General features: G+C 45.3%; 1 protein-coding gene across 1 annotated transcript in view; it reads left to right on the forward strand.

The window, feature by feature from the left end:
• The window catches only part of cep170bb (centrosomal protein 170Bb), a 52,581-nt gene extending 28,556 nt beyond the window's left edge, over positions 1-24,025 (forward strand). The window contains exons 14-26 of the mRNA XM_079526076.1: positions 957-1,068; positions 2,975-3,340; positions 5,093-5,302; positions 6,223-6,440; positions 8,230-8,397; positions 9,166-10,021; positions 11,383-11,614; positions 12,165-12,294; positions 16,656-16,787; positions 18,726-18,814; positions 20,970-21,063; positions 21,174-21,225; positions 23,498-24,025. Coding sequence (XP_079382202.1) covers positions 957-1,068; positions 2,975-3,340; positions 5,093-5,302; positions 6,223-6,440; positions 8,230-8,397; positions 9,166-10,021; positions 11,383-11,614; positions 12,165-12,294; positions 16,656-16,787; positions 18,726-18,814; positions 20,970-21,063; positions 21,174-21,225; positions 23,498-23,712 — 2,874 coding nt within the window. The 3' untranslated portion in view covers positions 23,713-24,025. The remainder of the gene's footprint in view (positions 1-956; positions 1,069-2,974; positions 3,341-5,092; positions 5,303-6,222; positions 6,441-8,229; positions 8,398-9,165; positions 10,022-11,382; positions 11,615-12,164; positions 12,295-16,655; positions 16,788-18,725; positions 18,815-20,969; positions 21,064-21,173; positions 21,226-23,497) is intronic.
• The last annotated feature ends 1,934 nt before the right edge of the window (positions 24,026-25,959 follow it).

Below are 25,959 nucleotides of genomic sequence, written 5' to 3' on the forward strand. Positions count from 1 at the left end.
CCCTGTATGGGTCCTAGTGTGCCTTCTCATATCAGATATTGACGAGCCTTAAGGATTGGTCGAGGTGACACTAGTGTAATCCGCGAGTGGTGTATGAGGTCGAGCAAAAAAAGATGGAGAGTCAAGTACCTTGTAGCAGGTATCGCCCACGGGTTCAAGGAAGAGATAAAGTCCAAGTCAACTTGTCCCTGGTGTAGCCCCCCTTGCCCTTCCGCGGGCGTTGTAGGGGGTTGAGCAATTTTGTGACTAAACGGACCATTACGGTTCTGTAACTCTGAGAGTATACACATGGAACCAAACGAACCCGTACGGGTCTGTAACTCTGACTTGCATATCGTTGCTGTCGGGAGGAAACCACCTAACTCCATTTTTTAGGTTTTTGTTTTTATTTCTTCTTTTTTTTTTGCATAAATCAGTGCTATACTTTACGTCTGTGTGTTGTTTCGATAATATTTAACCAATGAAAAGTAGTAAAAAGCGCTTCGGACAAAACCTCTAACCTCCATTGGACCCTCAAACTGTCTGCTAAAGCAACTAACTCCACCACCTCTCCCCCTCTCATGCAAGTACTTGACAATACACAACACTAACTTTGATGAGGCAGTATTGCTTTGTTTTAAAAATATACAGGTTTTCTTAATTTCCTGAAAAATGTTTTGGAGTTAGGTGGTTTCTTCCCGACAGCAGAGATCGATATACATATTCGTAGCGCTTCACTTCGTGCTATGCCACAAGCTTGTGGATATGCTATTATATATATTAAAAAAAAGAAAGCATTTTTTTAAAACTCAAATCCTTGCTTCTGGGGCTTTCTGGAACAACATTATGTTGACATGGGGGTCGTCGGACAAATACAGAAGTTTCTTAATGGGTTAAAGCGAATCACCCCCAATCATCCTAGGAATGAAAGCGGTCGAGTCCCACTGCTGTAGTCTTGTGGATGTGTTTACCACCAGGTGCCAGTGAACCCTGCAGCGATGGAGGGACCCAAGTGGGTTTCCCGCTGGGCCAGCCTGGCAGACAGCTATGAGCCTGGCAGTACACCCCCACAGGAAGAGCTCCTAGACGGTGAGTGTGTACTAGTACTAGTAATATACTGCGACCGTGGCTCAAGAGGTAGAGCAGGTCGTCCAATGATCCATGGGCCGGCGGTTCGAATCCCGGTTCCTCCTGTCTACATGTCGAAGTGTCCTTGGGCAAGACACTGAACCCCAAATTGCTCCCGATGTGCTGGTTGGTACCTTGCATGGTTTCCGCCGCAATCGGTGTATGAATGTGTGCGTGGATGGGTGAATGTAATGCACAATCGATGTAAAGCGCCTTGGATAAAGGCGCTATATAAATGCACCATTTACCATTTAATACTGTAATATGCACAGATGTTACTCTGCTTTTACTTGAGTTTTGTAATTCTTCAATACCACTTCTCTACAGTGGAGGCATAAATGTCTTGTCTCTTAGTGCCCAAGACGTCTATGGACGTCTTTGGTATTACCGCACGGGCAGAAAAAGAAGGAAAAAAAAATATATATATATATATATTTTTATTTTATTTTTTATTTTTTTCATTAAAAAAAATCAAAAAAATCAAAACTGATTTTTTTTTGTTTAATACGTGGTGCCAAAGTTTGTGTTTTCGCCATTGAGAATGCATTTGGCGTTTAAATTAAATAACTCAGAAACTATAAAACATTTCAAAGTAAAAAGTTCCAGCATGTGTCTCCACAGTCAGCTGAATTATAAAAAATGTGAATGGATTTTCTAGGTGAAAATGTGCTCTCAATGTGTTAATTACTAGACTAGATTTTCAAATCTATTCTTATATTGAGCTGATCAGAGCGATGGTCACCGAGTTATGGCCACTTGAAATGTTAAGACAATGCTGTGACAATGCTGTGACACACTGTGCCTGTGCTGGGGACCACAAGTGTCCCCTGGTGTCAGTATTGTCATGGTTTGACTGAACAGTGCTTGTGCCAATGGACCGACCCACCATTCGCAATGTCCAACGCGGCAACTTGTGCGCTCGGCGGTGTCTCTCGTGGCTCAAGTTGCATGAGACGGCGCACCTCCATCATGGTTTAACCCATTTTTAGGCCTGACCTCGAAATTTAAAAAAAATCTTCTAAATCCTCTAGTTTTATGAAATAAATATTTTCACGATTTTTCAAAAATAGCAGACCCACAAGCTCGTAGCGCGCCGCTATGAGCTTGTAGATCTGCTATTTTTCAATAGCTACATTATAACATAATGTTTAAAACACCAAAAGGGGTTCCCGCCCAAAATGGGTTAAAACTGTACTTGGTGGGGGGGTCGGACCATTTACTCAAACGCGAAGGCAATTCAGCACTCGCTTCCGGTCAAAAATGTTAAATTATATTATATTTATATCAAAACCACGGGGTGCTAAAGACATGTATAGGCGTCTTTTGGTCTTTTTTATTGATATAAAAAAAAGTATATATATATATTTTTTTTTTGGTTGGCCTCTCCAATTCTGCACCGAACCCCTTGTTGTTTTGCGCGTGCGCACTGCCGTTCACTTCCTTGTTTACGGCTCCAAAATAATGGCTCGTAACTCCAGGCGGTTTAGAGTCCCAAAATATAAGAAAAACAGGCTAAAGAACTCTTTTGTACACAAGTCTGTTCTGCTTTTAAACCAAAATCGGTAAACCAAGAGGATATGTTCTATTGTTCTTGTTCCTGTCTGCTTCTGTGATGTGTGTCCTGTAATGTACCTTGTGTATTGTATTGTGTATGTCCTGTCTGTATCTTGGACGCAAAGCAAATTTCAGTGAAAGCTGACAATAAAGTTGTATCGTATCGTATCGTATTTCTTACTTTTGTATCTCGTTTGGAATATTAACTAATAATTCGGCAAAAAAGAGTCGAGCCATTCAGGACCCTGATGATTCATGACCGTAAAACCCACATGGACACAGATGTTAACACCGTGTCATTCCCGCGTCACAGACTCTCATTTCCTGAGCGGCTCCGTGGCGAGCCGCGGCTACGACACCTCCGAGTCGGAGTCCCAGCAGGGCCACGCCGGCTCCCGCACCCGACGCCTCTTGCCCCAAGTCCCGCCGCCGCCGCCGCCCCCTGCTGGGGACAAGTCGGATAGCCCCGCCCCCTGCATCCTGATTCGCCACGAGCCTTGCCTGGCCCACGAGTCGTCGTCGTCGGATGGCGGTGGCGGCTTTGGTCCGCCCCGCCCCCAGGACTCGTCGGCCCAGCGTCTGTACGTCCAGGACGACGTGGACCCGGACAGTCTGAGCGACGCCAGCCGATCCGACGACAGCTCGCTGCGGGAGAAAGCCTGCAAAAGCCACGCCAAAGGTTCCACATTTTCTTTCTTTTTTATACAAAAAATTAAATAGAGTAGCCTGCAAAAGCCACACCAAAGGTTCCACTTTTCTTTTGTTTTAATACAAATAAAATAGAGTAGCCTGCAAAAGCCACACCAAAGGTTCCACTTTTCTTTTGTTTTAATACAAATAAAATAGAGTAGCCTGCAAAAGCCACACCAAAGGTTCAACTTTTTCTTTCTTTTTTATACAAAAAATAAAATAGAGTAGCCTGCAAATTCCACACTAGGCATGCCACGGTATACCGAATTTCGGTAATACCGCGACAGGAAAAGCCACGGTGTTGATACCGTGAGATTCCCGAGCTGACGGTATTTTAATACAGCGTCGGTGGGCTGCGCATGCTGCGCATATGCAGTGCAACTCCACTCGCAGACTAAGGCAAAACATTTATTTTCACCACACAGCTGCAGTAGATTGAAAAGTTGCTTCCTACCTTTGAGTTAGTGTTGCTGAAAGACACCCAGATCCAATTGTATATTCCATATTTCCATATGTAGCCTACTATGTGTGAAGTTGTGAACTGTCAACACGGCACACAGAGTTGTGATCATGCGCAGTTGAGATTACGCACTAGCTCTGCTGCAGCGAGCAGGGTACAAAACGGCCATTAGGGGGAGCCATAGTACAGTGAAATACAGTGGGGAATAGTTATTGATTAATTGATTGAATACTTTATTGGCAAATGTAATCAGTATAGGGTACAGTCAAACACATGTCCAAAGGGATCACTGAAAAAAGTCCTTGCAGTCTTGTTTCCATTCAGGTCCTGGCTAATCAATTCATAATCATGACAAGTCACATGACAAATAACAAAATTATCATAAAAGGTAAAAATACAAAATAATATATGTAGGCCTACAGGTTGGGGAACAAAGAAGGGCTTATAAGGAGGTAGGGGTAGTCACTATACATAGGTGGGGGGGGGGGGCAATCTTTTTTTATTTTGTATTATATATAAATACCGTGGAATACCGAGGTATAGGTTATCAATACCGGCACCGTACCGTACTGTAAAATATCATACCGTGGCATGCCTATTCCACACCAAAGGTTCCCCTTTTTTTATATATATAAAAATAAAATAGAGTAGCCTGCAAAAGCCACACCAAAGTTTCCACTTTTCTTTTTTTTTAATACAAATAAAATAGAGTAGCCTGCAAAAGCCACACCAAAGGTTCCACTTTTCTTTTTTTTAATACAAATAAAATAGAGTAGCCTGCAAAAGCCACACCAAAGCTTTTTTTTCTTTTTTTTAATAAAAATAAGTAGCCAATTATTTTTACCTCCTTTTTCTCACCCAATTCAGTCGTTACGCCAATTAATTGCCCAAACACATTTCTGTGTTAACTTGTCACTGCTGTTGTAGCCTTGGAAACCCAGACGTTTTTTTATTTCCAAGGAGAAAAAAAAAGTCTGGAGCCGAGTCCACTTCAATTCGGCATACAGTAGCGCAAACGTCAATCACTCTCTGCTGATTTCTGATCGTCTGCACCTTTGTTAAATTGACACACACATACACACACTCCTCTCTCTCTCTGTCGCTCTAATTAATTAGTCTCATGTCACGCAGCTGCGTCTACTGGTAAAAGATCCTGAAAGTGTTACGGGACAATAATCATGTCTTAGTCCAAATGACTAAGACTGACTAAATCTAAAAAATGCCTGCCAAAAACAACACTGTACCCCACTGTATATGTCTGTCTGTCGGTTTTCTACGCAGGTTCCACCTCTGCCGCCGACACCGGCGCCAGTTCTCCTGAAGCCCCGCCCCCCTCCACCTGCTTCTACATCGGCTCCGAGGACGGTCCGGGGAAAGCCGAGCGCGCCTACAGTCCGGTTCTGTCCGACAGGGGGCGGGACCCGCCGTCTAAGACCCCGCCCACCACCGTGCTGATCCGACACCTGAGTGGCCACGAGCCTCGGAGGACAGGTGACCCCATATGGATTCAGAACTAACGAAATAACACTTTTTTTTTTTTTTAATTGATTGAATACTTTATATTATTCAGAAATGTACGTGTCAAGAAGCATGAGCTCCGTTCGGGGCTCTCCCCAGGTTGGCAGAGGGAGAGTAGCGCCCAGGATTACAGCTGAGCTTATAGGCAATTGGCACCGGGTGAAAGATCGTGGGAAAACAATGTATTAGTTAAAATAAAATAAATGTAAACGGCACGTGGTACAGTCAGACATTAACGATATAAAGGACAACACAAAAAAGTACCCGGGACTTGTTTCCATTGTGGTCCTATGTATTCAATTCATCAGCATAGCATAAAGAAATAACACCATTATACTTGACGATGTAGGGCCTTCGTCCTACTCCCCTCGCCCAACACTCCCTGCTGACAGGCTCCACCCCCAACCCCATAGGAGTATGTGCAATGACCGATATCACCCTCCCCGCCCCGGCCTCCCTACCCACCGAACACATTCCGGTTATTTAACCCATTTAGGCCTGACGTCGAAATTTCAAAAATGTCTTCTAAATCCTGACAGTTTTCTGAAAAACCCATGTTTCTATGTCAGTGGTTCTCAAACATTTTCATGTCAAGGACCTCCAAATATAGTATATGACATTGGCCTGCCGACCCCCATCTGAAAATATGTTGTTCCATGGACCCCCCAGAAGCAAATATTTGAGTAAAAAACTCGCTCTGTAACAATATATATTCAAAGATTTCAGGCACATTTTCACGATTTTTCAAAAATAGCAGACCTACAAGTTCGTGCCGCGCTATGAGCTTGTAGATCTGCTATTTTTCAACAGCTAAAGTATAACAATGCCTAAAACACCAAAAGGGGTTCCCGCCCCAAAATAGGTTAAAATTAATCTAGCTTTAATCCCAGCAGGTGTCAAACCCAACAGCTCCGCCCCCAACCTGCGGACCGCTCGGGAGAAGGAGGAGTCCGCTGCTGCTGCTGCGGCGGCGGCGGCGGCGTCTTCCTTCGTGAGACAGGAGAGTTTCACCAAGGAGCGTCCCAGCGACTCGGCCCAGATCAAGAGACTACCTCACATCTCCAGCCAGCCCTCCTTCAGGGACATGGAGCACAGGAGAGAGGCTGCCCAGGTAGGGACAGGGAGACACGGGGTCATCACCATGCTGGCTCGTGGTGGACATTTTTGTCAAAATTCAAGTTTTGTGGGGGGCACGGTGGCACAGTCTGGTAGTGCTGTCGCCTCACAGCTAGAAGGTCCTGGGTTCTATTCCCGCTCGGGACGCTGTGGGCGCTGGCGGCGTGTCCTCTCCTCCGCGTCATCAGTGCCCATACCCGAGGCGGGGGTTGGCGAAAGGGCCTTTCTGTGTGGAGTTTGCATGTTCTCCCCGTGTCGGGTAGGTACCCTCACAAAAAACATGCAGTAATACTGGTCTCTAGTCTAAACTGCCTCCCCCTGGCCAGCCGGGGCGCCCGATGGAGGGGAAAGGAACTGGTTGGAATAACGTGTTCCTACCAGGAATGTCCAACCAGGGAAACTCCCCCCTGTCAGGTGTAAAGGAGCGACTTGGACACTCGTGCATTAAGGAAGCATGAGTTCAAGTCCGTTGCTCTTCCCAGGTTGGCGGAGGGTGTGTAGAGCCCAGGATCACATTAGATAATTGACAGGGGTGAAAAATGGGTTACAAAATCGTGGGATAAAAAATATATTAAAAAAAAAAATACTATACAATACTATCACCGGAAACACATACAGAGCTAGCCCTGAATGACCATAACACTTAACAGGTGTGTAACTCTGCCGCATTAACCGTGATTTGTGACATGTAATACATTTAAGTAATATTACACGAGAGGGGGTGGTTTAACGTCATTAATGCACTTCTGCGTTGCTTTCGGAACTCGCCCGCATCGCTGATTTTTTGTTTTTTTTTAATGACAGGTGTAGTCACTACGACCACAAATGTCCCAAGAAACTAGCTTGCCTAGCCACCGAGTTTGCTGCATCCTGGGAGAACAGAGTAGCTGAATTCTTTGTTTTGATTAGGTGTGGCTCGTTTGAACCACGGCTAGAAGCTGTTTCAACCAATCAGATTGCTTCCTCGAAACGACCTGTTGTCTAATTGGGGTCATCCCTATGTTCCCCAGGTTCTATGTTCCCCAGGTTCTATGTTCCCCACTTACCTTAGGGTTTAGGGTTAGCGTTAGGTTTCTGGTTTAAGGACTTCAGTGTTTTGTACAGTACTATACAATTGTATAAGTACAGAACAAAGAATGTTTGTTTTTGCCATCTTTGTTGAAGAGTCTGAGCAATTAAGTTTTAGTTTATTTTATGCCAGTGTTATTTTTTTGTTGGCTAAGACTAGATAGTTTAAGTAGCCTAGGCAGGCCTAAAGTTCAATGGATTGTTCAAAGACTGAGCTTAAATCAGAATGTGCTACTAAAAGTAACACTAAGACCAAGTTGCTAAAATACTTTTAGTCTTACTAGAATTACTAGGTTAGGTTTCTGGTTTAGGTTTAGGTTTACTTTTTTGCATGGTGGGGAACATAGAACCTGGGGAACATAGGTATACGCTCCCGTATAATTTCCTTTGGTCCCCATCAAGGGGCCAGTGAGGCTATTCAACGTTGAAGCTCTGGGCCCTAGTGGTAGGAGGAGGGACTACAGGCGGACCCGTGGATTCATGACCGGGAAACCCCGTGCAGCTGGGCTTTAACATTGTGTCGTGACGTAGGACCATCACTCCAACGTCACCCCGGACCTCAAATTTGAGGAGGGACTTCCGGCAGTCTTCCGGGTGCTTCAAAACGCCACTGAGCAACTTCCACTGACATGAATAGCTGGGGGGGCGGAGCGTCGCGCCAGTTCAGTCTCTATCCTTTTATATACTCTATGGTCCCCATGCCTTCCGCCCTGCAGGAAGCACAGCCCTTACCGAGTGAGGCCGAGGGCCTGGCCTCCCTGGAAGCCAAGCTCCGTTCCTCCTCTTCTGCTCCTCGCGGCTCAAAGAAAGGAGGTCCTTCCAGCCGCGTGGACGACTCCCTGTCCGGAGAGTCGGACGTGGACACGGCCAGCACCGTCAGCCAGGTTGATTTCATTTCATTTTTATTTAGCACTGTATGATAAGGAAAAAGATACGCCTGCACAGTGATTATCTGCTCGGTACATGAGTTTATCTTTAATAAACTGCTCATGTACCGAGCAGGTAAATCATGTCCACTGGCCTACGCACCTGTTCTTATACGCCTTATCTCTAGGTGTGCGAAAGCTTGTTTCTTCATTTAGCACTGTATAAAAACAATACAAGAAAATAAAAAAGGGAAAGTGCTAGGAGGAGGCAAGAAGACCAAAGGGCTTCTACGAGGCCTCTACCTAATACAAAGATTTAGAACATGATGTGTAATAGAATTTCCGAAAGACATGATTGCAGTAGATAGATACTTTTTTTAAATTTACATGTACACATTCATTATCTAAGACATGATTAGAGAAGAGATCATACAAACAAAATAAGGGATCTGGTCAATCAGAACATCCTTCAATTTGTTCTAAGAAAGCTGTACACAAGTTGAGTATTTGTCCCAAAGTGTAGTACCTCTGTAATTAATGGAAAACTGATCATGACTAGTATGATAAAGGGGGGGGGGGGGGGGGGGTGAAGATGTGTAGCCTGTCTAGTGTTGTATTTGTGTGTTTGAGAATTTGCTTGAAAGTAATTACTAAAAGGCTTGGGAATGGAGTTCGGTGGTACTGTATATGTTTAAGCTTGTAAATAAAAAAAATGTAATTTTTTTTATTTGCATTGATTGTGTTGATCTGGCAGACCGTAAGTAATTTTAGCTTTTTGAAAACCAGGTGAGCAACAAGAACGCCCCGGCGGCGTCCAAGAAGCGCCCGGCGGCCATCCTCAGCGGGCTGCAGAAGGAGAAGTCCTCGTCCAGTCCGTCCATCCAGGAGAAGGGCCGGCAGCTCACGGCCCGCGAGCGCCTGTCGGAGAAACGACGGAGCCAGGCGGCGGCGCCGCCCGCCGCCGGTGCTTCGTCCTCCTCCTCCTCTTCCTCCAAGGCGGAGGCGGCCAAGAGGTTCCAGATGCGCCGCAGCGCGGGGAACCGCGGCTCTCTGGACCTGTCGGAGGGCCAGCAGCAGCAGCAGGGCGCCGGTTCCGGCCCGCAATGGACCGACGCCGCGTCCTCGGACCACGAGACGGGCTCGCGGCCGTCCAGCCGGAGCAAGAAGCTGATCGCTCCTCTGCAGAAGGAAGACAACGGCAAGAGCGGCAAGACGGCCGCTCAGCAGGTCCTGACCCGGTCGAACAGCCTCTCGGCGCCCCGGCCCACCCGCGCCTCCATGCTGCGGCGGGCCCGCCTGGGTGAGGCCTCCGACAACGAGGGCGCCGAGACGGACCGGGCGTCCCAGAACTCGGACCACGCCGCCTCGGCTCCCTCCAAAGTGTCGGCGGAAGGGAAGAAGCTGTCCAGGCTGGACATCCTGGCCATGCCCCGGAAGCGAACCGGGTCCTTCACGGGCCCCAGCGACACCGAGTCCTCGTCGGGCCGCCCCGCACACTCCGGACGCACGTCGGAACCGGTGGCCCCGACCAGGAAGACCTCTGTGGGTGACGCCAAGCAGGCCGGGACTAAAACCACCGGAGCCGCAGGGAAACAGCCTCTGACCAGAACCAAGTCCACTGGAGTCAAGTACCCTGCTACCAGTAAGTTACTGCTTGTCCAATATCGATATTTAACCCATTCAGGACGGGAACACCTTTTGGTGTTTTAAGCATTATGGCCTACTTTAGCTATTAAAAAATAGCAGATCTACAAGCTCGTAGCACAGCACCGAGTGCCACACTACGATCTTGTAGATCTGCTATTTTTGAAAAATCGTGAAAATGTGGCGCAAATCTTTGAATATACATTCTTTCAGAGTGAACGTTTTTAACTCAAATCTTTGCTTCATGGGGGGTCCCTGGAACAACATATTTTGAGATGGGGGTCAGCGGCCAAATACATATAATTCTGGCGCTTGAGAACCACTGATATAGACATTTTCAGAAAAGTGTCAGGATTTAGAAGACATTTATAGAATCGACCTCAGGTCTAAATTGGTTAATGACTTTACACCGGACATCACTTCACGGACCCGTTAGACTCGATAAGCCCAAACTCATTAAACCCCTAGAAACCACTGGGAATAGAACCAGTGTTAACACTGCCAGTGTTAATGCCTTGCTCATTCATTTCGGCAGCCAGCCACATGAAGATATTTGTAGCTGCCACAAAATATGCAAAGCCAAGATCCAAGTTGAGCCGTCTTCAACTGCAGCTACAAAGCTGCAAAACCACAAAAAGACTTGTTCAACCATTTCCACTCTCTTCACACAATTCCTAAACAAATTATTTCAGCAATTTCCAAATTATTTTCAGACACTTTTTAACCCCAGGCTTTATATTTTCCTTTATGTTCTTCTCGCTCGCTTGAACCAAAGAGCGTGTTGATAAACTCTTAAACACAGATGCAGCTCTCGGACTGGGCCGTGGCTCAGCGGTCCAGGCACCTTGGCTGGTAATCCAGTCTGGCAGTGTGCCGCGGGTTCGACTCCCGATCCCGACGGCCTTTACTGGCAGCGGTGGCCGAACGGATAGCGGCGCGGTCTTGATACCGGAAGGTTCCTAGTTCGAATCAGCCGTCCGACATGTTAAAATTACCACCGCTGAAGTGCCCTTGAACAAGGCATTGAACCACTACGATGAAATGTGTTCTATGAGCAGGGCCTGGCTGGAAACAAGTTCTTGAGCTTAGCCCAGATACCCTGGGTAAATATAGATTTCATTTCATTTCATTTCACTGCATGTCTTCCCCCCATCTCTCTCCCCATTTCCTGTCAGCCTACTGTCTGTCCCTCCATAAAATATATAAAATAAAGGCGAAAGCCACAAAAAAAAACATAAAAAAATTTTAAAAAAAGAGAGATGCAGCTCTCCGTATATTTTGTAGCTGCCAGTGTGAACGCAACGCAAGTCCTTGTTCAGTCCGTTGACGTGTGTTTTGTCTATGGTTTTGTCCCGTCAGCTTCTCGTCGGAGACACAAAGGTCCGGACTCCTCTTCGTCCTCTGAGGAGGAGTATGAGCGGCCGTCCGGGACTCCTAAACACAAGCGCTCCTCCCAGCAGCCCCCCTCCTCCTCCTCTCAGGCCTCGCGCGCACAGCGCTCCAAGTCCGTCTCCGTGGAAACGGAGGACGAGGGCCAGAACGACGCGGACCCCTACCAGAACTGGTCCACGCACAGCGCGGAGATCGCCAAGTAAGACAAAACACGCGCATGTGCACACACACGCACACACACACACACACACACACACACACACACACACACACACACACACACACACACACACACACACACACACGGTGATAAGAACTAGAAAACCTCCATCTGGAGGCATGCCCTACTGTTGCTGCTGCTAAGTAGGAAGGCAGAGTACCGTACCTGGGGGACAGGGCTGCTGCCCCCTCCCTCTCGAATGCACTCCCCAAACACCTCAAAAACACCTAAAAAATCTCCCCTCCTCTCCTACCTTCAAAACCTCACTCAAAAGGTCTTCAAAGTTAGCTTTTCCCAGCTGAGGTCTATACTAACATAAGATGTCTCCCCAACCTATGCTTAACCATTTTGTGTTTTCTAATCTAGCACTTTTTTTTGTGTTCCTTCCTTTCTTTATTTTCCGTATTTAACATTTTTGAAAAATCTTCGATTTCGAAGCCATTAGAATCGGTCTCAGGTCTCTGTGTGTCTGTGTGTCTGCGTGTGTGTTTGTGCGTGCGTGCGTGCGTGCGTGCGTGTGCATCGCCAGGCTCAGTCAGGACCTCGCTAAGGACCTGGCCATCCTGGCCAGGGAGATCCACGATGTAGCAGGGGACTCTCCCGGGACCCCGCCCACCCCCAGCCCCACCCCCGCATCCAGCATGTCTGCCAGGGAGGAGGTGAGTCACCATCCCTACCATCAGTACCATGTCTGTCTGCCAGGGAGGAGGTGAGTCACCATCCCTACCATCAGTACCATGTCTGTCTGCCAGGGAGGAGGTGAGTCACCATCCCTACCATCAGTACCATGTCTGTCTGCCAGGGAGGAGGTGAGTCACCATCCCTACCATCAGTACCATGTCTGTCTGCCAGGGAGGAGGTGAGTCACCATCCCTACCATCAGTACCATGTCTGTCTGCCAGGGAGGAGGTGAGTCACCATCCCTACCATCAGTACCATGTCTGTCTGACAGGGAGGAGGTGAGTCACCATCCCTACCATCAGTACCATGTCTGTCTGCCAGGGAGGAGGTGAGTCACTATCCCTACCATCAGTACCATGTCTGTCTGCCAGGGTGGAGGTGAGTCACCATCCCTACCATCAGTACCATGTCTGTCTGCCAGGGAGGAGGTGAGTCACTATCCCTACCATCAGTACCATGTCTGTCTGCCAGGGTGGAGGTGAGTCACCATCCCTACCATCAGTACCATGTCTGTCTGCCAGGGAGGAGGTGAGTTCCACTGCAGCATCCCTACCATCAGTACCATGTCTGTCTGTCTGTCTGTCAGGGTTAAGGTGAGTCACTACAGCATCCCTACCATCAGTACCATGTCTGTCTGTCAGGGTTAAGGTGAGTCACTACAGCATCCCTACCATCAGTACCATGTCTGTCTGTCAGGGTTAAGGTGAGTCACTACAGCATCCCTACCATCAGTACCATGTCTGTCTGTCAGGGTTAAGGTGAGTCACTACAGCATCCCTACCATCAGTACCATGTCTGCCAGGGTGGAGGTGAGTCACTACATCAAACATTGCGTCGGGACCCATTTGTGGGTCGCAGACACATTGTTATGGGTCCCCTTATTTATTTGTGTTTCCTACATTTGGTTTTTATTCATTATTTCAAAAACATTTTCAAAAAAGCAAAACTTTTCATGAATAAAAACAAAATGTAATGATTTTTTCAATAATTTGATTACTGAAAAAAAAATTAAATTAAAGAAAAATCTAAGAAATTCCATAAATTAGAACAAATATGTAAGAAGTAGTGAACAATAGCCGATCTACAAGCTCACATCTTGTAGATATTTTGGCGAATCGATTTGTGTAGAGTTAAGTATAATAAGAGCGTACCAAATGTGCTCTTTACAGGTCTGGTTTATCAAGTATAATGTATAAAGGTTTCAAGATCTACTGAATTTGCAGCTAATACATCCTAGACTGTAGCCTGGCATGGCCACTGTTTTTGCACTGGCAGATTCGTCTGGTTTCCAGGCTAGTATGGACCATTTCACCATGAATTAAAATCTCTGCGATGCCTTCTTCTTCTTCTTCATCTTCTTCATCTTCTTCTTCTTCTTCGTCTTCGTCTTCTTCTTCTTCTTCTTCTTCTTCTTCGTCTTCTTCTTCTTCGTCTTCTTCTTCTTCTTCGTCTTCTTCTTCTTCTTCTTCTTCTTCTTCTTCTTCTTCTTCTTCTTCTTCTTCTTCGTCTTCGTCTTCGTCTTCTTCTTCTTCTTCTTCTTCTTCTTCTTCTTCTTCTTCTTCTTCTTCTTCTTCTTCTTCTTCTTCTTCTTCTTCTTCTTCTCAAAACTCACAACTCACAACCATTGGCCAAAGGGTGGCACTATAGCAATCAATTGAAAATGCAAACGGGCATGACTCATGCCCTGTTTTAGCCATCGTCATGGAACCTCGATACACATATGCGTCTCCTCATGGAACCTCGATACACATGTGCGTCTCCTCATGGAACCTCGATACACACATGCGTCTCCTCATGGAACCTCGATACACATATGCGTCTCCTCATGGAACCTCGATACACATATGCGTCTCCTCATGCCGAACAACTTTCATGGGTAATGCGTTTGATGTTTCATTTCATGAATTGGGTTATAATAAGTTTGGGTTAGTTGAATAAGTATAAATGCTGCAGGCTGTATGGTCTCCATGCTTGGACACTCATGTCTCTCTCTCTCTCTCTCTCTCTCTCTCTCTCTCTCTCTCTCTCTCTCTCTCTCTCTTTGTCGTCCTGTACAATGCGACTGTCTCTCTCTCTCTCTCTCTCTCTCTCTCTCTCTCTCTCTCTCTCTCTCTCTCTCTCTCTCTCTCTCTCTCTCTCTCTCTCTCCCTGTACAGAGAGCATTTCCATTCTGTCCCACCAGGTCTCCACCCTCTCAGGTCTCTTGTCTCACACTTCCATCTGTGTCCTGCTCCAAAAAAGAAAACACGTTTGGTGGAATCAAACGCACCTCCTTTCAAACATCGTACCACTCCTGTAAAAAGGGCAGAACATTTAATTGGCCCCTGATCGACAAGCTCACGACGCGTCGCGGCACGACTCGTCATGAGCTCGTAGATCTGCCCATTTTGTGCGACGGTGTTGCTGACTTTTGACTTTTTTTAGAAGCCTCACCGGCCTTTTGAAAAGAGTACGGGCTCCATTTCCGTCACCGCTAAACCCCTTATCCTTAAACTTCTTTTCCTTTTTTTTTTTTTACTATTTTGAAAAAAAAAATTTAATAGTTCAACTAGCCAATCTACATTGACACGCTGTGAGCTTGTAGACTGGCCATTTTAACTATTCAATAATGTTTTGCAAAATAGTAAAGTTTAGGGATAACGGATAAGGGGTGACGAAAATGGAGCCCAAAGTGTTTAGGACATGTGCGTCCACCTCCTGCCAATGTGTTTCCCTAATTGTCTCCTTCCCACTGACTGGCTATGATCCCTCACTGCCCCCCCCCCCCCCCCACCCCCCATCACCGATCCTAACACTCCTCCCACTCCCCTGGTGGTGTTGGATTTGCCTTCGCCCTGTTTGATTGGTCAGGTCATGTATCAGCCGTTTTTTTTTTTTTTTTTGAATGGCAACTGTCACGTTGATCTAACCAGCTTGGAATCCCAGCACCACTAAAACTCACTGCATAATTATATATTATACACACCTGTTCCTCACTTACTGCATGCTGATGGCGGGTGCATGTGCCCGGGGTCAACAACGCACAATGTAACCTGTACCGTGTCCTTGGGGGTTATTCATAACGTTTTAGTTAACTAAAAACGATAAGCCTTTTCTGTGTGTGTGTGTGTGTGTGTGTACAGTAAGCTGACAGGAAATGGGGGGGGGGGGGGGAGATGTGGAGTGATAAGCAGCAAAGGTCGTCGGGATCGGAAACACGCGACACGCTGTCAGGCTTACTGTATTATAGGATTAACAGACCTATAGGTGCCCGGACCGCTTGTTATTTGTTTTAATGTTGTGTTAATTGTTATTAATGTCGGATAATCTAACAATAAACTGCTATTATCAACAGTTATATAGTTGTATTAACACAAAGTAAGGGCCTTAAAACCTATGCATTAATGCGCATTTACTAGGGATGCATAATATTGATATTTTGTCCAGTTATCTGCATGGTCAAATCGACCGGTACCGCAATCCAAGTTTCCAGTTTACCGTAAACCTGTAATACATTAGCTGTGATTCTGGGTGCAGATGCAGACCTCTAATAAACAGTGCTTTGTTATTACCTGACTTATTAGGCCTACTGAGGCACATGTTAGTTCAAACAATGTAAATGTGGTGTTTTGTTTTTCTTAAATGGACACTTCACCCTTTTTGCAAAAACATAAATGTTAATGACGTTTAGACGATTTTCTACACTTTCCTGGTGGTCTTTATGTGCGTAATATGTGCTTTTAGATATTTTACATTTTAGCAGTGAGCCCAGTGTCTCTGATGTCATCGACACTGGGCTCACTTGCTTCCTGGAGTACAATTCCCATAATGCTTTGGTGCACTGCTCCTCCTTGTGGATAGGGGGAGGGCTGTCTTACTGAGACAACATGTAGTCCAGGAAGGAAGTGAGCCCAGTGTCCATGACATCAGAGACACTGGGGGGCTCACTGCTAACGTCTAAAATAAAAAATCGTATACAATTGGGGTGGTTGTATAGTTTGTCTCCCTGCTCTTCCATTGAGACATTTAGATTGTGTCAAAGGTGTCTCACCTAGACACAGGATCTGATACAAATGTTGACTTGATGGTCAATATACAATTTATCCCCTGAGAAAGCAGGCGGGCTCTTAGCTCAATGGTAAAAAAAAAAAAAAATCAGCATGACATCATCAATGGCATCAACCAATCATGATATAGTGTGATAAAAAGCAGTTTTCTATTTATTTTTATTTTTATTAATAACCCCCTCTGTGTGAGTGGCGCACACACACACACACACACACACACACACACACACACACACACACACACAAACGCACACAACATGGCGGAGCGTGTTTTCACTCTATTCTCTTTGCAGCTGGTCCAGCGTATTCCTGAGGCCAGCTTAAACTACCAGAAGGTTCCACCCGGTTCCACCGCCGTTCTGGACCCAAACATGAATGAACCGGAGACCGGTTCTATGCCCCGACGCCCCTGGAACCGAGAAGAGGTCACTGTCTCAGCCTCTTATTCATTTAGGGCCCTATCTTGCGCGCCACCTTATCTCTAAATGTCTTTGCCATTTTTTACTATTTTGAAAAACAATTTAAAACTGTTCAAACAGCCAATCTACAAGCTCACAATATGTCGATAGACACAAATAGACAAAAATAGTAAAATGTGGCTAATAAGTTTAGGGGTAAGGTGGCGCGCAAGATATGGCCCCTTGTCCACAAGTCTGTGACAGCGTACAAGCATTTGCAAACTACAAACTAAAATTAACTTAATGGACACTACAGTAAGTGGTTTGGCTGATTGGCAGCGACACACAAGTCAAACAAAGTGATGTGAACTGGAGGTGCAGTTAGTTTTGGTCTGCTGGGAACTACAAAAGTCAACACGTTCTCACACCCGGGGCGTATACTGCGCTGATGAGTCTGCAAAAACCTTCACCAAGCGTCAGACCTTTGACGTGGCCCGGCTTCCCATGGCGTGGCGCATTTTGATGAGGACGAAATGATTCGCGATTCCAAACCTGTCGGTGTGACACTCATCACACAGGAGTCTTTGCTTTCACATCAACCTATCATGAGCTGGGATTGAGGAGAGAGAAGGGAACCGGTGACCGCTTGCTAATCCCATGGACCAAGATTCTGTTTCGGCTTCACCCAGCTGATGGCTGTGATGAGTGCTCAGGGCGAGCTGGTAGGGGTTAAGGCCTATTCATAGTCTGGATTTTCGGTGGTGAGGTGACCACCGCTCCGGTGGTGAGGTGACCACCGGAGCTGTAACAACGTGGAGCGGTGGTGAGTAAAAACAGAGAGAAGGGCTGGGGAGAGCGGTGGTTTGCTCGTCACCGCGGCTCCGTGACCTCATGTTGTAGTTGCGGTGGTCACCTCACCACCGATAAATCAGACTATGAATAACGCTTTACGTGCCTTGCTCAGAGACACGTCGAAAAGCTTGACCATGAACGGGTGGCGAACCGGTGACCTCTTGATTACCAAATAACGCATGAACGCACTTCATGTGAAATGGGGAAAAAAGCCACGTGACAGGGAAGCCCCGTTGCGTCAAACTATCTGACGCTTGGGTCAGATTTGGCCCAATTAACCTGTCGCCATATTTACGTCCTGGGAGTGACGATGTGTAGCAGAAGTCCATGGTTCAACGTGAAGTGTTGGGCGCAACAGTCAGACAGACGGTAGTGCATGCTCTTTGTTCTCCTGCAGTAGAACATGTTGTTTTTACCCAGGATTGTTTTTGTTTTTGTTTTTTTTGCGGGAGATAACCGGTTCCGTCCCCATCCCCCTCACGCACACACACCAGCCGCCCGGCTGTTGGCGTGCCTGCTTTGTTGTCGAGTGATTTCCAAAAGCCATGCATTTTGTTGTAGCTCGTATATGTAGGATGTTAAACCCATTAAGACCCGAGGCCGATTCTACAAGTGTCTTCCAAACCCTAACAGTGTTCTGAAAAACGCATTTACTGTTTTGTTAGACAGTAGTAATCACACTTATTCCACGTCAAAAGACCCCCACAATTATATGTATCTGGCCACCAACCCCCATCTCCAAATGGTTTGTTACAGGGACCCCTAGAAGCAAAGTTAAAGATATTCGCTTTCAAAATATATATTTGTAGTCAAAGATTTGAGCACATTTTTTGCCATTTTTCAACAATAGCAGATCTACAAGCATGAGCTTGTAGATCTGCTATTTTTGAACAGCCAAAGTATAAAATTAGGTTACAAATCTAACATGACACAGATGCTTTCCCGGGTCTTAATGGGTTACGTTGAGATAAAACAAGCGCTCCTCTTCCCCAGCTATCCTTGTTAGAACAATATATCCCACTGCAATGCATCCATGTGAACGGAGCTATAGCGTAAATGTAATGATTTGCCACTGTGGGTTGGCTTGACGCGTCTAACCCCTCCTCCTTCCAGGTGATTCTGGATAACCTGATGTTGAACCCGGTGTCGCAGCTGTCCCAGGCCATCAGGGAGAACACTGAACAACTGGCTGACAAAATGAAGTAAGACTTCACGACAGAAAAATAGGACGTGACAATGTACACAGTCTCAACTTCTCTCAATTTCCTTAACCCATTTAGGCCTGACGTCTAAATTAAAAAAAAGTCTTCTAAATCATGACAATTTTCTGAAAAACCTCATGTTTCTATATCAGTGGTTCTCAATATTTCATGTCAAGAACCCCAAAAAATATATGTAACTAGAAAAAGTGCCCTTCTGGGCACAGGTCTCCACCAGGAGGATAGGACTGTGTGAGATGTTTGACAAAATGTTTAGGAGTAATATAATGTTTGCCTTTGATGGCAATTGGATGATTTGAGGCATTTTGTTCCAAAAATGTGTTTTGCAAAAATCAACCTATTGGTGGCGCTATAACAGGCCAATGTGAAAAGGGTGGGATATATTCCTCAGCCTAGTAAGAAAATGTGTGAAAGATTTCACGTAAATTGCATGCTGCGTTCATGATTTGAGGCTTTTGTTGAAAACGGGGCAATCTTGCAAACTGTGAAAGCCAATTATAGCCAATTAGGATGGAATATGAAATATCTGACAGATCCGACTTGAGCACATGACCATAGAGATACTGTGTAAAAAAATGTGTTTTACAAAAGTCGGCCTCCTGGTGGCGCTATAAAAGGCAGATGTGGAAATTGCAGGTCAAAGGTTTGTCCTTGGCCTCTAGGGAGTGTGCATGCAACGTTTCACGCAGATCGGTGCAGTTTTAGGTAAAAAATGTGAAAAGCTGCCTCATGGTGGCGCTATAACAGGCCGTTCTGGAAAATGGCATCGTTGGCATCCAGGGAGTGTGTGTGCAAAGTTTGGCATCGACCGGGTTAACGGTGCCGGAGATTAGCTGTTCACAGACGGATGAAAGGACGGACGGACACACACGCGGACGGACGGACGGAGTGCAAAACATACTCTCTCCCCATGCCTTCGGCCTGGTGGAGACAATAAGCCACGAGCCCCCATCTGAAAATATGTTGTTCCAGGGACGCCCCAGAAGCAAATATTTGATTTAAAAACGTTCGCTCTGATATTCAGAGATTTGCGCCACATTTTCACGATTTTTCAAAAAATAGCAGATCTACAAGCTCATAGCGCGGCACTTGGTGCCGCGCTATGAGCTATTTTTCAATAGCTAAAGTATAACATAATGCTTAAAACACCTACAGGGGTTCCCGTCCAGAATGGGTTAACCACTTACATGAGCCCTAGTTCAAGGTTGTACTTGTTGTTACATCTTGTGTACATGGTACATGAGAGTAAGGCCCAAACCACATGGGGCGCCAATGCACCATGCAACTCCTTGCAACCAAAATGTTTGCGAGTAGACCCATTGGTGTGGGGTTTTGGCCATTGAATTGAACCAGTTAAATCACTTGGAGTCGACGTGCAACAGGACATATCACACCGCTGGGACGAGCGCTGAAACTGTCTCGTCCCGTCTCGACCCTTTTGGTGTGGTTTGGGCTTAAAACATATTTGTGTTTGGCTTCCGTACAATGCAGCAGCATAGATAACAACATCAAACGGCACACACAGCAAACACAGCAAAACAAAGGGATAGAATAAAGTGCAAGAAAGAGTACAAAAATCACACCTGTGTGAACTAAGTGGTGTAAGGTCTTATATAGCCTGTCTGACGTAATGAAATCATGTCTGACGTAATGAAATCACACCCGGGTGAACAGGGTGAACATAGCAACCATGCTCATTTTTTCTGCACAGACTAACAAAGCCAGTTGTAGGAGTGGTTTACACCACTCAAAAATCATGTCTGACGTAATGAAATCACACCCGGGTGAACATAGCAACCATGCTAATTTTTTCTACACAGACTAACAAAGCCAGTTGTAGGAGTGGTTTATACCACTCAAAAAAGAGTAACATGCCTTCCCTGTAGTAGCAAGGTTAGGTGAACTTTTTGTGAACTCCTATCCATATGACAAATAGTGCAAAACACATCACTCGTCTCTCTCCCCCCCCCCCCCCCCCCCCCCCCAACAAGAGCAGGGTCATTGAGGGTTAGAATGACTGTCCCATGGGTCACTAACCCATCCCCGCTATCAAACTCTCGTTGAGCAAGGCACTACTCCTGCACCACTGCTAGATGTAATATATTGTACTTGCGTTAACCGTTACGTGTCCTTTCAGGGTTTTGTTCCATAACAAGATGGAGGTCTGGGAGGAGATTGAGGCCAAAATCAACACGGAGAATGAAGTCCCCATTCTGAAGACCTCCAACAAGGTCGGAACTGAAGTGACGGCATTGTGTCATTGTGTCATTGTGTTTGTGTCAGTATATCACTTCATCACAGTCTTTATAATGCAATGAATTGTCTTGTGTTGTCTTAACAGGAAATCAGCTCCATTCTCAAAGAGCTGAGGAGAGTCCAGAGGCAGCTAGAAGGTGAATACAATTCACCAGTTCAAAATAATTCAATAGAGTTCAATAGAATCCAATGGAGTTGGATATAATTCAATAGAATCGAATAGAGTTCAGTAGAATGCCCAACCACAAATAGAAACTTGACACGTTTTTAATAGCATTTTGTTAGAGGAACACTTCACCCATTTTCAACCTTATCTTCGTATAATTGTTACTAGGCTTTCTAGGAACCCCAATATAATGAAAATATATTGCTCGACCGGGCCTCTGGGTACGCCAATTTTGATTGGCTCCCACAAGGTTTATCAGAGGAGTTGGATTGGAACAAATTGACAGGTGTTGACAGTAGATACCTTGATGAACATATTGGTGAAGAAAGTTATTGGTGAACATGTATTTTAAATGCTAAGAACATTGGCATAATAATACATTGTACAAATGTGATTATATTGTAATGGCAGCATTTATTTGCATAGCAACATGACACAGGTACATGTGCTCACTTTAAGCATAGTTCCATTGTGATCCTTGACCCTATAATAACAAAGGTCTGGACATCTTATTTGTTCAGTTTTGGCTGAGGTATAGTGGAAATGTATTATTTTGATTACGGCGGCAATAATTTGCATAAAACTTTTTAAAAACACTGATTTAAATGTATATTTCCAGGGGGTGCTTGAAAGCCCCTTTTTCTGACTCTACTATAAAACATCCACGTCCCAGACCCCCTTTCTGGCTCCCAAACTGTGGAACAAACCCCCTATTGCAGTTAGAACTGCTAGTGCTGCCAACTGGATGTTCCATATTCGAATGAATATTCACATGTAAAAAATAAAAGAATAATCAAATGTATTAAATTAAGATTCAAATTAAAAAAATAACAATAGAATTGCTGTGTGAGTTCTGGCGAGACTCTGTGCCATGTAAACTAAAATATTATACAAAAACTAGGCTATTAAGATAATTATGAATCATTCATTTGATCTCGCAAGACTCAAGTGAGCGCATTTCTCAGCACCAACCACGGCACATACAGGACCGGACCATATAGATAAAGAAAGAGAAAGTTTTACAGCATATTAGGCTGCAATATCATATTCATATTAAAATCATATACATTCGACATTCTAAATCATTCGAAATTCGTTCGAATCCATGTGGTGTTTTAAAAGGAATATTTTAATGTCATTTTTGGCCAATTCTGGCAGCATTAAGAACTGCAGACTCACTCCCAATCTCCCGCTGTAATCTGAAGACTCAGCTCTTCAACATCCACCTCAGCCTGTAGCCTACTTGTCCTAACCTTGACTTTGACCTTGCAGGCTTATGCAAAGGCTAAAATGTAATTGAGATAGCATGTTATGTAGACAGCATGGAAAAGGAAGCCAGTCCGCACACTGTTCTTGAGCTCCCAGGATACTGTATTTGAATGTGGACAGCATGTACAGATTATTTATTTTCTTGTTTGTATTATTCTGTGTAGACAGTGTCTGCTCAATGCCTAAATGGTACATTGTAATTGTAAGGAGACACATACTGAGTAAACGGAATAATAATAATAATAATAATAATAAAACTTTATTTGTATAGCACCTTTCATGACATGAAATGCAGCTCAAAGTGCTTTACACAAAAAAGAAAAGAAAGGCAGGGCATAAACAATACAGTGAGGACATGAATAACATTTTTTAAAAAGACAAATAAATCAATTAAAAGCAAGGGTGTAGAAGTGCGTTATGAGCTGAGCTTTAAAAATGTCTACAGAGGCTGCCTGTCGAAGGTACAGTGGGAGTTTGTTCCACGCCGTCGGCCCGTAGAAGCAAAAAGCTGCTTCCCCGGAATGGGCTCTATTATGCACACAGAATAACTCTTCCTTCTTCCGGGGCCCTTCCCTACTTCCTTCACAGGTGTTACCGATGCAACTAATTAAGGCTCTGTTCCATTTAGTGTACAGTGATTCTCAGACGTTTTAATTCCAATGGAACCATTTGTGCACTCTCAGAGTTACACACCCGTACGGGGCCATTTGGAGCCCACTCAACACGTTGAGAGAGACCCACTGGTGTAGCAGAGTGTTTCCAGCGAGCCAACCCGTACAATGGCAGCACCCTGACTTGGATGGACCAGAATGGAACAGAGCCTTCATTAGTATCATCGGTAACGCCTGTGAAGGAAGTAGGGATATGGGCCCAAGTCCTTTCCAAAATGGCGTGTGTGCATATAGAGCCTATTGGTGGAATCCCAGTTGTAGCGGTGTGACTGTACTGACATGTGAATACATTTCTCGCTGCAGTCATAAACAGCATCGTGGAGCCCCAGCCTCGGCCCGTCTCCAAGGAGAAGAAACAGCCAGGGCAGAGCAGCCGGGCCCCAGGGGGGGCCCGCGCCGCTCCTTCCAACGCCCCTGGGGGGGCCACGGGGGCCCACGCCAGTCCCTCCAACGCCAACGAAAACGCCAAGAGATCGCCCCGAGGAGGAGCTAATAACAGAGGCCAACACATGGCCTAATAGCCGCACAAGCATACTCTGGTCTGCAGAGGACAAACACACCAGGTTCATGATGACGGTAGCAACAATACTTCTACCATGAATGTCACTAAAAACTCTCTTCTACGACAGGCCGACCCTGTATCGGACGGTGTTTGTTTCATTATATATAGTATATCGTCGCTGGCGGGCGGAAACCTTTGTACAGGTCTTAACCCGTTTAGACATGAGACCAGATTCTACAAATGTCTAGTAAAGCATGACGGTTTTCTGAAAAACCTGTGTTTCTGTATCAGTGGTTCAATGTCAAGGACCCCAGAAATGATCTGTAATTGGCCACCGACCTAACCTGACTCCGCCAGATGGGGCAGCAGAGAGTACACTGGGTTCCCCCCTCCTGCTCCCATCTGGGAACTCTCAGGCAGACTTGATGCACAAAACGGCCTGGCTAATCAGCAGCAGCTTCTAGCAGCTTCTAGCAGCAGCTTCTAGCTTCTAGCTGCTGCTGATTGGCCAGGCCGTTTTGTGCCGGGCATCAAGTCTGCCTGAGAGTTCCCAGATGGGAGCAGGAGGGGGGAACCCAGTGTACTCTCTGCTGCCCCATCTGGCGGAGTCAGGTTACCACCGACCCCCATATGAAAATATGTGGTTCCAGGGACCCCCCCCAGAAGGAAAGATTTAAGTTAATAACATTCGGGGTTTTTTAAATCAAATCTTTGCTTCTGAGGGGGTCCCTGGAACAACATATTTTCAGATGGGGGGGTCAATTACATATAGTTGTTGGGGTGACATGAAATAGTTTGAGAACCACTGACATAGAAACGTAGGTTTTTCAGAAAACTGTCAGGATTTAGAAGACATTTTGTAGAATCTGGTCTCAGTCTCAACGGGATAAATATGAAGATTACAAGGTTTCTGCCTGACAGCAGTATGATACGACATGATACATGACAATGATGTAGCAACTGTACCCTGATGTTCGTCCGTGGCTATCTTCCGGTGTTGTGATGGGCTCTATATATGTTTACATACAGACATACAGTATCAGAATAATCATCCATAATGTGCTTATTACAGTCTTATTCCTTCTTGAATAAGCCGCCGCTGCCGCCACGTTTCCTGTGGCTTTGTGTCAATCTCCGCTTCCTGCTGTACGCTAACAGAAAAGTGTCGGTTACCGTGGTAACTTAGTCACAGTGTTGATTTCGTCCGCTAAAACTATGACGACAAACGTTCGTCGACTACCTTTTTTTTCACTGGGGAAAACTGATGACGACTAAAACTATGACTAAATATATTGACATTTCGCCAACAAATACAAACGATCGGAAAAAACGATGGAGAAACGCAGCTAAAAAACCTGAAAAACGAGCTCAGTGTGCAGGGACCTTCAGTCTACTAAAACTAGACACTAAAACATTTCAGGTGACTAAAAAGTGACTAAAACCAAATGAAGTTTCTTTCCAAAGACCATGTGACTAAACTGAAGTCAAACTTTGCTGTCAAAATCAACACTGCTTAGTCGTTTACTTGCTCGTTGAGCGGGTCGGGCGATGGCCGCAGGGGCGCCTCGTTTTGCTTGTAGACCTGCTGTTTGCGCGACACCATCGTACGACGAAATATAAACCCGGGGGGCAACATTAAATAGCCTATGATAACATTAATCCAGTTGTTGGTATATATATATATATATAGAAAAATTAAACAAAACCTGGAACTGAATACTTGAGTTGAGTACGAATGGGATTTTGTAGCATAATGTAAATGTAGCCACGTGATGACTATGTTATTATTAATTATGACGCTGTCGTTTATATCGCCTTGGCACTGAACGAAAACGAAAACACTTACAACCGCTTCCATATCGCACAAAGATCCTCAGTAACATTTAGGCTGAAATATGAAACTGAAGTTTGCAACTATTTACTCGCTCTGCCAGTAGTACAGTTAGTGGATTGTGTACAATATAAATAATCTTGATGACGTGTTTGATTTGTGCTTTGATAATCTGTTTGATCAGAACCGTGGAGATATGATTAGAGGAAATATGAATCATCATATGTCATTTTTTGTTATTTTTCTCCCCCCCCCCCCCCCCCCCCTCTCTCATGCGTCTGATTGTAGGTTTGATGTTGATTGTTACGAGTCGAGAATGTCCCACAATCATGTCTGTCGAAGTGAAAACTATAACTCAAAGCCTTCTGAAAACAGGATTAATGCGGTTATTTCATGAAACGAATTACAATCTACTCTTTAGATTGCTCTCAC

The sequence above is a fragment of the Electrona antarctica genome (assembly GCF_951216825.1).
Source record: "Electrona antarctica genome assembly, chromosome: 17".
Taxonomy (NCBI): Eukaryota; Metazoa; Chordata; class Actinopteri; order Myctophiformes; family Myctophidae; genus Electrona; species Electrona antarctica.